Source organism: Eublepharis macularius, chromosome 14 (assembly GCF_028583425.1).
Source record: "Eublepharis macularius isolate TG4126 chromosome 14, MPM_Emac_v1.0, whole genome shotgun sequence".
NCBI lineage: Eukaryota > Metazoa > Chordata > Lepidosauria > Squamata > Eublepharidae > Eublepharis > Eublepharis macularius.
In genome coordinates this window covers 38,401,360-38,417,556 of record NC_072803.1, presented here as the reverse complement: position 1 = coordinate 38,417,556, position 16,197 = coordinate 38,401,360, and the positions used below count along the sequence as shown (strand labels likewise).

Sequence of the window (16,197 nt, the reverse complement as noted above, 5' to 3'; positions counted from 1 at the left end):
TGCCTCCCTCTTTTCCAGATGCTTGTATGCATCCACCCTGTTGCGTGGGAACAAGCCTTCTGCACATACTGGCAAACTCTTGTAGTGGCATTCAGAAATCTTAATGGGCAGAGACAGAGTGGGCCAAGGGGTCTAGAGTTGTCTTGCAAGGCGTGGGCTGCCCCCATCTTCTCCTTCTCTGTCTTCTAGGTCCAAGGATGCTTTGCAGACCAACAGGCCAATTCTCACCCTGGAAGTGTTTCACCTGCAGGTGAGTCCTGCCAGCACCACTCTTTTTTTGCAAATCAATCGGGTGATGATATGGGATGTAAAAATGCAAAATGTATTGCCGTATTCCGAGCTCCTCATTAGAAGTAAAAAGAAAAAAGAAAAAAAGAAGAAGAAGCAATTCGTCTTCTAATTTCAGGGCAGGAAATCTGAGAATCGCTCCCAGAAGTGTGAAATGTATGTGACCCCAGATTCAGATGAGTTTAAACTCGTAACTCCACATGTGGCAGCAAACTGTATTATGAACTAGTTCCCACCCCAAGCACAGACTCTTGGGGTATAGTGGAGCCTACTTGGCTTAGCCTCAGCATCTGTAAGCCCTCGTTTAAGGCTTCTATGGGAGAGGCTGGGCCAGGTGGCGTTCATGCTATTGCAGAAACCAAGCATGGTGCATAGGCCATCTAACCTGATCTTCCATGCTGCCCTAGAGGGCAAGGCTATACAGCAGAACTGGTGAGGAGTACGTGGAGCAGAGGAGGTTGTATATCTGACTTGTCCATTATCCGTTCTTCAGGTGCCAACCATGCTGCAGATTCCTCAGGTGAAGGCCTGCTGTTTTCTGCCTCCAATACCTCCCTTCTGTCAGTGTTGCTGCAGGAGCCCAATGAGAACCACCAGCCCCCATCTCCTGTGGAGATCAGAGGGACTCCTCCTGCCACCCAGGTCTTCTCACTCCCTGATGCAGAGTCAAGTCTGTGGCAGGAGAAATTCAAGCCGCAAGCTCAATCCTGCAGCCCTCTGGCCTCTTCCTGCGCAAGGGTGGAGGAGCCTGAAAGAACTTCCTGTCTGCAGGAGGAAGTCGCTTCATCAGATTTGCACTTGGTCTCGTTTGGAGGTGTAGACAGGAAGCTAGAAAACCCAGCGGAGGGGCTTGAGATGGTGGAAGTGCCCACTGTGCATGGTGATGAGATCTTGGAAGAGGAGGAGGAAGAGGAGAAGACTGAAGCAACCCCACGGTAATGTTTCTCAGCCCAGGTCTGTCGTCTCCCTCGGCCACTTTCGGTTCAGTATCCTCCAGTTGTGGTTAGAGGCTGCGCTTGGGCCAACAGAGCAGCCATTTGGCGGAAGGCTTTTGACTAGGCAACTGCTACTTTCTTAAGAGTTTTGTGTTGCCCTCAGTTTTCCTCCACCGCTTTGCTTCCGCTTTCCTCTTTCTGCTAATACTCTTCTGCTGGTGCGTATCCTTGTGGTTTCTAAGGATCAGACTCCATTTCCTTGGGCTAACCCCTCTCTTTGCTGCCTGCCAGGAGCCTGTAATTAGAGAGGAAAAGCTGCACACGGTGCATGTGTTTGTGCACATGATTGTAGTGTTTCAACTGACAGGCTTGTGACCATCAAACGGCTAATGTTTATTGGGACTTTCTTCCTTAACCCTAACGTATTTGTTTGCATTAAATCCGAAAGCTTTCAATCTGTTCATTGTTTTCTTCCTCCCTTGAGTTCATAGAGGAGTTCATTTAGATGCTGATGTTTTGAGAAAATTTCAAGCAATGGGGACAAAAACCAAGTTTTTAAACAATTTTTTTTAAAAATTAATGTGTAAAAAAACGTATATTTGGACATGGCTTGTGCCCATCACTGCCTCTCAGGGCCAAGCTAGAAGTGATGAATTACACTTGAATGGCAAGTGAACAGACTCGCATGTATTCCTCCCTGTTCACTTGCGTTCCACTTACACTCGATCGAGTGGAATGCAAGTGGAGCACAAGTGAACAGGGAGGAATACCTGTGAGTCTGTTCACTTGCCATTCAAGTGTAATTCATCATTTCTAGCTTGGCCCCCAGACAAAGAAGGGAAGAGCTCTGTGAATGTAACCCTTATGCATTTGCGAGTGAGTGTATACCTTCAGCGCTCCATCCCTGAGGAACCAACAAAGAACGAGTCCTACTGGTCCAGCGAGAGCAGCAGCAGGCAAGCCTTCAGGGGAAACACGGCACTGTCAGGCAGGGTAAAACTAGCAGCCGTGGGGGTGCCCTTTCGCTGGGGAGGCAGGGCAGCAGCACTGGTGGAAGAGGATTTGGAAGCTGGCTTTCAGCAACCGTCCCTTCAGCAGATTGCTGTGATGTTCCCCTGCATTCCCAGGTCATCCCTGACCTCCTTAAAGAGGAGGAATCTTTGGTCTGGGTTTGGATTGCTGAGCAGCTCGGTATTAATGCTTAGCATCAGTACTGCTCAGTGGATGACCTGATGGCTGTCAACAGCGTGGGTGGGAAAGCTCCTCCAGAAATAATGGGAGCCCCAGAGATGATGGTCTTGTGTTTTTGCAGCTGCAGACCACTAAGGTGGTCGTGGAATCTCTCTGCTCTGCCACTGCTGCTGATACCATTCTGTCTCTTTCTCTGCAGTTGCTCTGAAGAACCTGCTGGAGTACCCAGCCAAACAGGGGAGATGCCACACGCCAAGGAGCCAGCAGAACCCAATGGTTTTCTCCTCACAAATGGCACTTCTGGAGACCGGGCTGCGGCACAGCGGCTAGCAGCACGACTCTACCACTTGGATGGGTTCAAGAGGTCGCAGGTGGCATCCTTTCTCCGGAAGAAGTAAGGCCTTAAATTGTTTGTGGTTCTTGAAGGCTGGCTTATTCAAATGGCTTGCAGTGGAGCGCCTGGAAGAATTTACAGTGCACTTACTCCTTTCTATCTCTTGTCATGGGAAAAGAGTTGCAAAAAGTCCAGGCCTCTGCATGCCCTCTTGATCCCAGCCCTTTGTGGCTGGTTGTTTTGTGTTTTGTAGTTTGTGGCTGGTTGCAATCTATGAGGCTCTGGCTAACCAATTTAGTGCTCAATATTCTGATGGTAATGCACGTACTATCTGCCCTGGAGGAGGCAGTAGTTAGTTTTTCCCCTTGCCGGGGAAAAAAATCAATTGGGGGCTGTACCCACCCAGATAATTATAGATCTGTCTCCAATTTCCCATTTTTGGTTTGCCCTGGAAGAAACAGACTAACCCAATCCATTTTAGTCTGAGTTCAGAGAGAATTATGGAAGTCAAATTGCCTTGGTGGATGACCTAAACCAGGAGAGAATAGAATGGGCAGCGTGACTTTGTTGCTGCTCTGAGACCTCTCAGGGGCTTTCACTGCTTCATGGTTCACTTTTGTCCAGTGCTTATTTTTGGTGAGATCATACACAGCTTGAAGGAATAGGTTTATAGCTTGAGGGTTCTCCTGGATTAACCATTGCTGCGGGAACGTCAAATAACAGTTGTCAGCAGGGGCAGATTATAGCACTTTGATCTATTCACAAAAAGATACTGCCATTTTGGTTCATGTCTTGGAGATGTATAGGTTAGACTGCTGTAATGTTCTCTGTATGGGGCTGTCTTTGAGGGCTGTCTGGCAACTACAGAGCAGTGGTGTCCCAACAACTCTGCTGTCTGTCTAGGAGTTTCCAAGCTCAGTTCAGGGTCCAGCAGATCTATGAGACCACCTGCTCCCACATGAGCCCTCTTGGATGACCAATTGCAAGACAGAGCCTGGCATTCTCCCAGAGTTACAAATCATCCCCAGACTATAGAGTTTAATTCCCCGGAGGAACTGGCAGCTTTGGAGGGAAGACTGTATGGTGTTGCTCCCTTCCCTCCCGGAACTCCACCTTCCCGAGGCACCACCTCCAAATCTCCAGGAATTTCCTGTGCTGGAGATGGCTCCACTTATTACATTCTGCACTGATCAGAATCCCATCGCAGGTGGAGGCCAGACTGGCTTATCCCTTTTCTGTGGTCATTCCTGTGCTGTGGAATATGCTTCCCTGGAGGCTTGCCCCCTCTCCCTCTCTTGCTCTTTCGAGAGGCAAGTGAAGACATTTCTATCCCGCAAGGCTTTCAGTACTGCAGTTTTAGAGCGGTGCTTCTGATCTTCTCAGCTGTTTTGCTGCTGTCAGCTTTTGAAAACTGCAGTTATGGGGTTTTATGGCTTAATGTTTGATTTTAATCTGTAAAACCACCTTGGGAGGCTTTGGATGGGATGGATATATAAAACAATGGTAAATAACTGAACAAATAAAGTGGATTAGAGTCTGTAAATGAGGAGTGACTTTTTTGTCCTTCAGAGGCAAACTTTACCATCCTTCTAACTAGAATCTACACAGCCGAGTGAAGGAGGAACACTTTGGGAGGGCCTCTGTGAGCCAAGCTACAAGTGACGCCTGACACAGGTTGGACACTTGTCAGCTTCCCTCAAGTTTTGATGGGAAATGTAGGTGTCCTGGTTTTACAGCTTGGCTCTCCATTATGGCTGCAAGACCAGGATGCCTACATTTCCCATCAAAACCTGAGCGGAGCTGGCAAGTGTCCAACCTGTGTCAGGCGTCACTTGTAGCTTGGCTCTGTGTTTAAGGGAGTGGTAGGCCTAAAGGAGCTGGATTAAAAACTTCCCAAGGAGCTGAGAGCATTGTTACTGCTCATGGAGAGTGGTGGGCAGTGCTGGAACTGCAGAGCTAGCAAAGTCTGCAGCTGGAATAGGTGACAGATTTTTCCTGGCTCTTTCCAATCTTTCCATGTGTTTGTCCACAGCAATGAATTCAGCAGGATGGTAACCGAGGCCTACCTCTCGTTCTTTCAGTTTGGTGGACTGACTGTGGACAAAGCTCTGAGGTAATGTTTCTTCCCTTGGGACTGCGTTTATGCCTTAACCGTGGAACTATCTTGTGACAGCAGACTGGAGAGGTAATGATGGTGGGGTGCTGTGGGGCAGTTACAGCTCCTGTTCCATAGCAAGTTCTTTCTTTTGGGTTGAGAAGAGAGAGGAGTAAGAAATGGCTGGAGTTGGCGAGGCAGGGGGAGTGGCCGAAAACAAGGAAAAACAAATGAGAGTCCCAAAACCTTGATGAGACATCACAGGCAGTGGAGCCAAGCAGCAGCAGCAGGAGGGCAGCAGCCAGCAGTAACCAAACTTGGATTCTGAGCAGAGTTGCGCTTCTTGAGTCAAGGGCCAGTTAATCCTGGGGTTTGCAGATACCGGAGCATTGTTTCTTTAGGGCAATTTGATCTGATCCCCCACACCTTGGACCAGTCTTTCTCTTCCCAAGCCTAACCTACCTCATATGGATGCTGTGAATAGAGGCCAGAACCATGTATTCCTTGGAAGCTTGAGCTCCTTGGAAGAAATGTGGGCTACAAATGTAATATGCTGAGGGGAGTGATAGAGGAGAGAGCAGGGCCCTGTTAGAAGATCAGAAAGTGGGTTAACAGCCCTGTTCTTTGTCTGTCGGTCTTGAAACGGTTGTGGTCCCAATATCCGGAGCTTCACCCCACTCATGACATACCAAATGCAATGTGCAGAATAATAACAACAACCATAACAGTGGTTATATATTGCTCTTCTAGACACCACTCAGTGTGGTGAACAAAGTCAGTGTCATTATTATCTCCACAATACAGCTGGGGCTGAAAGGAGTGGCTTAGCCAAGGCCACCTGCTGAGCTCTTGGCAGTAGTGGGATTCGAACCAGCAGACTGCTGACTCGTAGTCCAAACACTTAACTACTATGCTACAGCAGCTCTGTACTGGGCCCAGACAATTGTGAGAAGGGAACTGGCACGTTACCTCTGGGTTTTGGTTTGCCTTGGAATGCCTTCCTAGTCATGTAAAGCAATCAGAGACTGAAGCATACTGAGAGGTTATTAGTTCAAGAGGATTAACTGCTCGTGTGAACAAATTCCATGGGGAAAATACTTGGTCTCCCTCCTTTTTCCACCTCTCACATCTGTCTATACTCATTCTTGAGCTCTCATCGTCTTTTCCTGTCAACAGGTTGTTCCTGAAGGCTTTTGTGCTTACAGGGGAGACTCAGGAACGGGAGAGGATCCTCAGGCACTTCTCCCAGCGTTATCACTGTTGCAACCCTGAAGCTTTCCTCACACCTGGTGAGGCACCTGCAGACTTAGACAACCGTCAAGTGACATGAACCATGGACTAGATCTGCTATGCCCATGCGGGAGTTTGTGCACTGCACTGTGTTCTCGGTGATATGGTAGCAGTTCTTGGTTAGGAGGCTTGGATCTGACTCCAGGTCATGTCTTATTGCTTGGGTTTATCTGCAAAGCTCTAAAGCAGGACCCCAAGAGCCTGGGGTGCAGCAGTGAGTGGGGAGCCTTGGCACAAACTCTTGTGTTGTCTTGAAGCTCGCTGTCCACCTTTAGGCGCATAAGCAGGTGGGGCAATGTGTGCACATTTTTTGCAGTCCCCCCTGGTTTCCCCTAGATTGCATGGTGTTCTTGTGAGTGCCATGCAGCAGGTGGGATGTGCCAGGAGCTCTAACTGCTCACTGTTTGTAAAAAACGACATACAGAAGTTTTGTGCAGTGGCACCCCCTCGCTGACATGCATTGCCAAGATGCTCAGTCTTTCAGCCTAGCTCTTTTCCCACAGGTGCTGCAAGTGAGCCCACATCTCACTCACTTTCCACCCTCCAGTGAATTTGACTTTGGCCCACCCATAGTGTGTAGAAGGAGTCAAAAGTCCTAAACCAATAAAAGTTTGGAGGGGAAATTAGCAGTTTGCAGTGAAAGGCAGGAGGAAGTTGGTGCAGGGAAATGCCTGATAGGTTGGTCCTACTGGTTGTACATTTTAGGGTGGAACAAAATGCACCCAGACCTAGCTAATAGGAGCCTTCCCAAAAGGGGTCCCATTATTCTGCTCATCCCATCTTGTCTTTTGGGTTCATAGGATAATGTGTGGTACCCACTGCTGCTTACAGCAACCAATGAAAATGGAGGGAGGGGGAGAGGGAGTTTAAACTGCAGAAGGTTGGTTTGTTTGAAGTGTTGGCACAGAGGGAACCCCACGGCCTCCTGCTCTGCCTTCTGTCCATACATGTGTAGTTGTTACCTAGAATGGACTGGAAACAGAGCTCCTTTTGCTGCTGCAGGAGGCACCTGGAGTTGTCTCCCACACCTTTCTCTGAACACTGCCCTGTTTCCCACAGATGCTGTGCACACCCTCACCTGTGCCATCATGCTCCTCAATACTGATTTACATGGGCAGGTAAGGTCAAGGGAGAGGGACAGGGCGTGTGTCTAGCTCTGGAATTCAGCCACAACCGTGTGCTTTGTGAGAAAGGCTTTATTACCCTGAAATTGAGGCTGCCTTCGTGGGAGGTTCAGGTTTTAGCTGATGGCCATATTGTGGAAGGGGACTATACTGAGTGGGGCAAAGAACACATATTGAGGCAGTGCTGGCTGATGGCTTTCAAGCCCATGTCAGCTCTGTGTGCAGGGAAGGGGAAGAGGGTTGCAACTTGCTTCTTTGGGTAGCTTGACATAGGTGCCAGCGTCCGTTCAGCCTGACACGTCCCTTTCTCTTTTCCTTGCCTGGATACCTCCCTGCTGTTGCCTGCTTGTGAGAACAGAATATTGGCCGGAGCATGACCTGTCAAGATTTTGTGGCCAACCTTAATGGCATGAACAATGGCAGCAACTTCCACAAAGAACAATTAAAGGTACATGCACCTCAAGCAGTACATATCCCGTGTTTGGGGAGGGGAAGCAGTGTCCTGGTGGAAGATAGGGACTCAGAACCACAAGTCAAAGTCCAAAGCCTCTCTAAATTTCCGAGTCCTCGTTTTCCAAAGGTGGTCAGATATTTTGCTGGAGCCCATGAGGGCTTGAATCTTTTTTTTCCCTGTAAAAGAAATGGTAAACAATGGGGAGGGTTTCTTAGAGGCAGAAGCCTGCACTGCCCTGGGAACAGGTAATGAGGACTGATCATGGACTTCCAGGAGCTGCCAGTCTAACTATTTGCGACTCTTTAAGGGAAAAAATATTGGGCGTGCAGGCCTGGATGTGGGGGGGGGGGGGGAATCTAACATCCAGACTTTTTCCACTCTCTCTCCAGGCCCTGTATTATTCCATCCGCAATGAAAAACTGGAATGGGCTGTGTAAGTAAGCTGTGCATGACAGTAGGGGGGATCTAGGTCAAAGGAGGGCAGCGGGGTCAGGGAGGGAGACCAAGACTCTGGTCTGTCCTTTTATGATAAACAAAGAAAAGGAGGAAAAGTCTTGATCTTGCATGGAAAGGCCTCTCTGGCTCCCCAAAAATCTGGCTGCTTAAGTTCAACACCATGTGGACCCTTCCTAAGGGAGATGTGGCAAAGAGATGGATGAGTGAAAGGGAACGGATTTGTCCATCTGCTGCTTCCGAGCCCCACTGCCAGTGAGATGAGATTTCCTTACAAAAAGTAGTTCCTTGCATGGTCTTTATTTAGACCCTCTAGTCGTTTTTGAACATAGGTGTAGATTCTCATATGACACGGAGACAGAAAATCTTCCAGGCCACATGAAGGCTGGAAGCAGAAAAAGTGCCTGGAAACAAAACAGTTCTGGGCAGGAAGGGAGCGGGTGCCTGAGCTTCTCCTTGAGGGGTTGGCAGGCCTGCGGGCATCAGTTGCTGCCTCTCCTAAAGCATTTTATCTGCTACCTGCCCACTGATTCATCTTTATCCTTGTCTAGTTTCCACGCAGGTTCTACTTAATCTCTTTCTTTCTTCTGTGATTTAGGAAGCAATCCTTAATTTTGCTCAGAAACCTACTAAGGTCTATTCAATGGAGCTTACTTCCAGGAAAGCGTTCTAAGGATTGTACTGTTAGTCTCAAATGTTGACATTCTTCCCACCAGTCCATTTATATGCTGTCCCTGCTTTGTTTCCGAATTTTCAGATATTTTCCCACTGTCCTCCAGGTTGTCAATAGATTCAGATCTCTATTCTGTCACAGAAAGCCGTTGGGTCAGTCTTAGGCTAGTCTTTCTCACCCTAACCCACTTCACAGGGTTGTTGTGAAGATAAAATGGAGGAGGGAAGAACATTGCCATAAACCATTTTGGGTCCCCATTGAGGAGAAATGCTAGTTATAAATATCTAAATCAACAATCCAATCCCTCCCAAATCCTCCACTGGGACTATCAGCATTGGCGGTAGAAATAGATGCATGGATGTTGAGAAAATCCCCAGAGGCTTGAGAGGCATATGAAGATGTGCTCCTCTTTAATTTGCGAATGTAATTCCTCAGCTAGAATTCCATCGGATGGACCAGAAATGCCAGAAAAGTAGTTTTAATGCTGACGTTTATTGTTGAACTTGTGCTTACTCCCAGGGCTTTGTTTCTGGGAAAAGAGGTAGTGGAACTCAGGACCGCAGAATAACGTCACTTTGGGTCAACTGGAACAAGGGGGGGAGTTTTTTAAAGTTTAAATTGCCCTCAGTGAAAATGGTCACATGGCTGGTGGCCCCACCTCCTGATCTCCAGACAGAGAGGAGTTTAGATTGCCCTCCGCGCTGCCACTGGCCATATGGCCATTTTCAAGAGGTGCCGGAACTCCGTTCCACCGTGTTCCCGCTGAAAAAAAGCCCTGCTTACTCCTATTTCTTTTCTTTTTTAAAAAATAAAAAGTCTTCATGTTTTCCCTGTAGGGATGAGGAAGAGCAGTCCAGCACCCTGATACCTCCACCCACCGGATCCATCCGGAAGAAAAGCAATCCTTTCCTGACTCTCAACCATGATCCTGGTGCTAAAGTGTACCATCAGGGTTTCCTCACTCGCAAGGTGCACGCTGAAGCTGATGGCAAAAAAGGTGAGCGCCAGGCCCTCGCAGGGTTGAAGTACACATTACGAAGTAACTAGGGATGCTCAAGTGAACCTCATTTTATGTGTCCCTTCTCCAACTTCTCCTGCACTCGCTCGCACAGTCCCACTTCAGTTTGCTCCGTGTGAGTACATTCACGTGTCCAAAATCAGTTCCTCCTCAACTGCTATAAGTATCCCAGACACAACTTCCAAATTCCCAGCTTCCCCCACCTCCCACATCCATTCATTGAAATGTAGATCTTGACTTTCTCACACCTTAAAGAAATGCAAATGGACAAGTCAGAGGAGCCTAAAGTACTTGCTCTACAGTGTCCATTCCTGAGTGTTTTTGCTGCAAAAACAGAGCTGAATTGGAGCTCTGCGCTCCTGACTTGGCGTTCGTACTCACTTGCAATTGCAGTCACACAAAGGGAGCTCCCATGAAAGTGGCATTTACATGTGCCAAGCAAGAGAGAGCCTGCACATGAACTGAGGACCACACATAAAATCCTGCACTTGAGCATCCCCAGGTAATTCGCAATGTGTATTTCCGCTAGACATATCAGCCCCTTGTAAGTTTACCTGGACCAGGGGCCGTGAAGAGCCATGAGGTTGCATTCCAGGACAATAGTCAAGATTGTGGGGTGAGGGCTTCTAGTCTCTGACAGTGATTCCCTGACCCCAACTGCCTGGAGCAAGATATCTTGGGGACTTCGGGCCTGATATCTTTATCTCCTCTTCTTCTCACCACTCCATAAAACTCCTCAAGTTGAGGGGCTCTCCTTTGTCAAGTGCCCGAATGTTCATGTGATGCTGGGAATCTGTGACTGGATTCCCTGATCAGTAGTTTAGCTGCCCCCCCCATGATGCCAGAGGTATGGACTGGGACTACAGTGCTGGAGAAAGGTGGAGGGATTCATTCTTTCTCCACAAACGAAACCTTCCCAGATGCTTAAACCCCCCATTAAGAAAGACTGCATGCTTGTCTTTTCTAACCTCATAGCAGCTTGCGGGGTGGGGGTAGGTAGGAATGGTATTTTTGATCAGGGCAAAGAAACAAACACACACTCACAGAGCCTCTGTAGTGCAGCAGCCCTGATCCATCTCTCCCCCCTCCCCCTGCACTCCCTTGCTAGCTACTTTTTGAGATTAAATTATAGTTTAGGGGAATCCAGTCACATATTCTCAGCGCTGTGTAGATTGGCCCCAGGAGATGGGGGGAAGGCCAGAGCTTCAGAGATGGCAGGGACCTGATCCAACCCCTGTTTGCTCCTTTGCAGCACCATGGGGGAAGAGAGGCTGGAAGACATTCCACACTGTGCTGAAAGGGATGGTTCTCTATTTCTTCAAGGTAAGAAATGACTCGCTGGGCAGCCACCAGATGTGGAGGACATGTGAGCTCAGAGCCCTTGTGATTCCCCCCACATCATGGCCACTTGTGGTCCAGAACCATGACGTGCCTGTCCTAGTGTATCCCAGAGACCTGGTGAGAAGCCACGTGGGATTCACAGATGAGGCCCACAAGGAACAAGCGTGGCACATTTCAGGGCCATGGAAGAGGGATGTCCTCCACAAGGGCCATGGTAGGGTCTGTCTGTTGCATTGGCCACCTCAGCCACAACGTGGCAGTTCACAAGTCTTGCTCAGTGCCTGAGGTTGCATTTTCCCTGGCTTCCTTAGCTCCGGACTGTTCCTGGGAAGGAGTTATTAGGAAGTGTTTTCCCTTTGTCCACACGAAATACTGGGAATATCACACCTTCCAAAGATGCTGTGGCCAGGAGTTGTCTTCCGGGCTAACTGAGTAGCCAGTCATTAGCTGGAATGCTGTTGGCACACATTTAATAGAGGTTCTCATGGCATCTTCTTGCCTAAATGTATATAAGTACTGGGAACTTCCTTATACTGAAACCATGTCCCTAGCCTAGAGCCATCTCCTGCAGTAGGGTCTTGGACCTTTCCCAGCCTTGATAATGGGAAATCTGGGGCACTAAACCTGGGACATTCTCTGCACTCCTCCACAAAAGTTTTAATGCTGACAGGATCGAGCCTGACATATGAGCACTGGTTCTTGCTTCCGCTTTCCATACAGGATGAGAACCGGCTGGATACGCTGAGCTCAGAGGATCCCATTGGGGTGCATCATGCCCTGGCGGAGAGAGCCAGCAAATACACCAAGCGGCCCAACGTCTTTCGGCTCCAGACGGCTGACTGGCACATCTTCCTCTTCCAAGCACCGTGGGTATCCCCTGACCTTGGTGCACCTTAGGCATTGCTAGGGGCTCAGCAAATTATGCGTCCTCCTCCATGCAGATGTCACCTCCCACCATCTCTGGGGCAGGAAGCCTTCATGCAGGAATAAGTATGTCTCCAGGTCAAAAGGTGGCAGCGCTTTCCCAATTTCTGCTCTGTATAGCTCCTCCTCTCAGTCCTGCAGAGAGCTTTTTGTCACAGAAAAAAATAATAATTTTGGGGCACTACAGTGGTAAATACTGTTATTCCCACCTTCCCCCCTCTTCTAAATTAGATGTTGCTGGTTCTACAATCATAGACTAAATAATTTTCAATCAAACTTGGTCTTTTTACTGCCTCAGAATGGATACAAAAGTCTGATGGGTTTCATCTCTTCGTTCTTCACTCCCAAGTATCTAATGGTTGTCAGAGAGAGTTGAATGTTTGATGTTAGGCTCATAACAACACTGGAATATTGTATTAAACTTGGGGGAAGAAAAGACTAAATGAGAAACCCAAAGTGGGCGAGAGACTTTAAAAGTCAGCTAGTCATCACTCTTTTATTCCTATTAATGATTCTGCTGCAGATTAACATGTGGAGCACTTCACAGTCTTTGCTGACTTTGTCCTTGTAGTGACTCCCTGTTGTTCCCATTTCACAGATGGAGAAGCTGTGGGTTGGCTTAAATTAACTCCTTGCAGAGCCAAGGGAGGTCGTGAGCTGCCATACCGAAGTCCCACTTTATCAGTTTTCAAGCCATCAACATACACAAAGTGGACTGCACTTTTTGACACCCAATACACTATTTTGGCATCTTTTACTTTAGATTATCACAGTTTGAGATTAAGTCACACTGTAACGATTGTGTCTGCAAGAATACAACCGTTGAGTTGCTGGTTGGGGCAAAGTTGTCTCCTTCTTGCGGATGTCTGTCTGCAGTAAGTTGCACTGTTGATGTAACTTTGAATCCCCCTAGATGTCCACTGTCACCTCTGTAGGAAAGTACCATGGCCTGAATGCCAAGGCCACTGGGGCTCTTCTAGAGAGAGAATAGCCACATATCACCAAATACTCAGGCTTTTTACTCAGGTAATAGCGCTGCATGTAAAAAATGGCTCAGGGAGATGCTTTGGCAAAAGGTCAGGGACTGTAGACTGTATTACTGGATACTGTCTGTTGATGTAGATATGCTCCTACTGGGTAGCTTCCTTGTTATTTAATGTGTCGTTTCAAATTTGCTTGTTTTCAAATTTCTGCAGTCCATTCTCTGCTGTATTGTTTATTGAATGTCCCAGCAGCTGGTCTGTTGACTGGCACTGTGTAATTCGCTTCGAGTTCTCAAAGGCAGACAATAAATGAATAAATACCTAAATAAATGTATTGAGGTTTTAATACAGAGTTGAGGTGCCTGTTTCTTTTCCTCCAGGACTCCAGAGGAAATGAATTCATGGATTTCCCGCATCAATCTTGTGGCTGCCATGTTCTCCTCCCCACCGTTCCCAGCGGCGGTAGGCTCTCAACGGAAATTTGTGCGACCAATCCTCCCAACTGCCACCTGCAAGAACTCCCTGGTGAGCTGAAGGGCAGGGGGGGTGGGGGTGGGGGGGCAGGGGTACATATGTGTTTATTGAGAGTCAGTGATGTGTAGTGGTTAGATTAGGACCTGGGAGATGCAGTTTCAAATTCCCATTTAACTATGCAACTTACTGGATCATCTTGGGTCAGTCATTTTATGTTAATCTAACCTTCTTCACAAGGTTGGGTGGGGGGAGAACCATGTATGCCCCCTTGGGAGAAAGGAAGGGATAAATATGTGATAGCCCAACTTGCAAACCAGAAATGGGAGGAGGAGGAAGAGAATCCAGACCAGGAGATACTATCAAGCAGGTACCCTTGCATGCCGCACTGGGCTATTCCTTGGAGTTCCATGACGTTGTTCCAGCTGCCTAAGAGGTCGGATGGTGGCTCAGCACCTCCACGAATATCCTCCCCCAGCTAGCACCTCTGTTCATCTGGGGTAGAGAGAGAACCAGATCACCAGGGTGAGACAGCATCACAATCCATTTCTGTTCCTGTAGGAGGATCAGCACCTGGCCCACGAGGACTGGATGGACAAAATCTCAGATGAGCTCCTAGAGCATCAGCGAAACCTCCCAGACAAGCGTGGGCGTAGCCGGGACCTGGAGGAGTATCAACTCAAGAAGGAGTATTTGCTGTATGAGGTGTGTGAGAGCCAAGGCAGGAGAGCGCTTCCTAGTTATCCATAGCAGAGCATCGGGAAGCTGTTCTTTAATATGGGACGTGGTTGCCTACTCTCATCACACATGTCCCCCTTGCTCTTGCCCCACAACTGCCTGAAGGGAGCCTTCAGTAGGCTCCATGAAACCTGCCAGGGTTATTTCAGGGTAAAATTCCACCTTGCTGAAAGGTGACATTGCTCGTAGAGACGAGTTCATTGCCAAAGTGAAGAGGCAGCTGCCACAAAGTCAGCGTTTCCAAATCACTGGTTGGGGCGGGGTGTGTGTGCTAATTAACTGGCTTGTCCATGGAGGTGAATTTCCTCTCCCCTCTCCCCAGGCTGAATGGCTTGCTGTTTGCAGAGCTACTAAAAGTCACTGCCCAGATTCAACCTCAACATTATATGGAAACAAATCATGTGACCTGCCTAGCTCCATGGGATCCCAGGATGACCAGGGCCCCTGACATTTGGCCTCTGGTCCTTTCCCTTTTTGGCATCCCCAGTAACAGACTATTGTACACCAAGCACAGTGCAACAGTTCAGCACTTTTTCTGCCCAGAGAACTGACTGTTTTCAGGGTTCTGATCTGGAATTCTGAATATCCTGTTTTAACACCCCCAAACATAAAAAGCAACTTGCTTTATGCATTGCATCTTGCTGGGGCGGAGAGATAATGGAGAGGTGTAGTTGGAGAGAAAGAAGTGTTGGTTGGCTGCGAGGGTCTGTGCATCTCAGTGCTGGGAAGAGCCCTCTCTTAAGTTCCTGCTCCATCTGGGGTGTCTAATTGATTCCGGCCACAGCACTTTGCCCTCTTTGTCTTGTGCAGAAACGAAGGTACGAAACCTATGTGAGGCTGTTGGAGGTGAAGCTCACCAGTGCCAGTGAGGATCTTGACCAGTGGGAGGCGCAGCTGCAAGCAGCCAGCGTGGCCGACGATGAGAATCCCAGCCTGAAGAAGTCACACTCCAGCCCCTCCCTGAATGCAGATGGGCCACCCACCGAGATCAAGGTGAAGAGAAATATCTCAGAGCGCAGGACAGTGCGGAAAATCATCCCCAGGCGCAACAAGCATTTGCTGTGACCCCCCCCCCCTTCCCCCAAAGCTGCCCTGCCTGAGCACTTGTTTCACACAGACTTCTGGGCGTGGTTCCTGCTCGGGGCAGGAACATTAAATGGTACAAAGGGGAACCGCTGCTTTCAAACCAAGGCATATCCGCACTTCCAGTATTTGGCCACCAGATGGTGCTGCACCACAGGAAACGGAGACTGGCAGAGACTCATAAGACTGGTGGTGGGGTGGCAGGCCCCCTCCCATACAGTGTGAATGCTCCCTGTGGGTTGTCTCTGATCAAGTTTAAAGCATTGGCCCTTCTTAAGCCTGTAAGTTGTAGAGATGCTGTACTCAGGGAAAGTGCCCCGCTTGCGGGGAGGGGAAAAGCCCTTCTCTGCATTCTTTATTCCTCATCCCGAGCTTCATATCACTTCTTTGTTTCTCAGTTGCTGTAGGGGCAGACGGGACCTTGGTGCAATAAATGTAAACAGGCATGTGTCTGGACTAGATGTTGGGGGGGGCGACCAGAACCCATTTCAAGCTCAGCGGGGCTACCAACAACCTGGCTTCCTCTGTCCCCTGGATCTGGAGCTGCTTGGGCAGAGCAGGGTTTTTCTGAGGCAGCCAGTGGATGTTGGGGGTGGGTGGGTGGGTTTCTAGCTTCTCTTGTGATTCATCTGGGCTCACAGAACCAGGGTGGGCAGCTCTGGGAGCAATACGCGGATGTGGATGGAAGACGCAGCGCAGAGGATGGTGCCTCCTGCACCAAGGGACTGTCCCTGGTCCTGCTTGTGTGTTTTTGCCAGTTGAATGGCCCCAAAAGCAGAGTGAGATGGTTGTCCCTGTTTCA

General features: G+C 48.7%; 1 protein-coding gene across 2 annotated transcripts in view; it reads left to right on the top strand.

Moving 5' to 3' along the window:
* The window catches only part of PSD4 (pleckstrin and Sec7 domain containing 4), a 34,483-nt gene extending 18,640 nt beyond the window's left edge, over positions 1-15,843 (top strand). For both annotated transcript variants that reach the window (XM_054997545.1, XM_054997546.1), the window contains 14 exons: positions 190-250; positions 782-1,223; positions 2,614-2,808; positions 4,781-4,861; positions 6,020-6,132; positions 7,193-7,251; positions 7,616-7,705; positions 8,101-8,144; positions 9,674-9,834; positions 11,108-11,178; positions 11,917-12,062; positions 13,484-13,628; positions 14,136-14,279; positions 15,123-15,843. In XM_054997545.1, the coding sequence (XP_054853520.1) occupies positions 190-250; positions 782-1,223; positions 2,614-2,808; positions 4,781-4,861; positions 6,020-6,132; positions 7,193-7,251; positions 7,616-7,705; positions 8,101-8,144; positions 9,674-9,834; positions 11,108-11,178; positions 11,917-12,062; positions 13,484-13,628; positions 14,136-14,279; positions 15,123-15,377 (2,007 nt within the window). In that variant the 3' untranslated portion in view covers positions 15,378-15,843. The remainder of the gene's footprint in view (positions 1-189; positions 251-781; positions 1,224-2,613; positions 2,809-4,780; positions 4,862-6,019; positions 6,133-7,192; positions 7,252-7,615; positions 7,706-8,100; positions 8,145-9,673; positions 9,835-11,107; positions 11,179-11,916; positions 12,063-13,483; positions 13,629-14,135; positions 14,280-15,122) is intronic.
* The last annotated feature ends 354 nt before the right edge of the window (positions 15,844-16,197 follow it).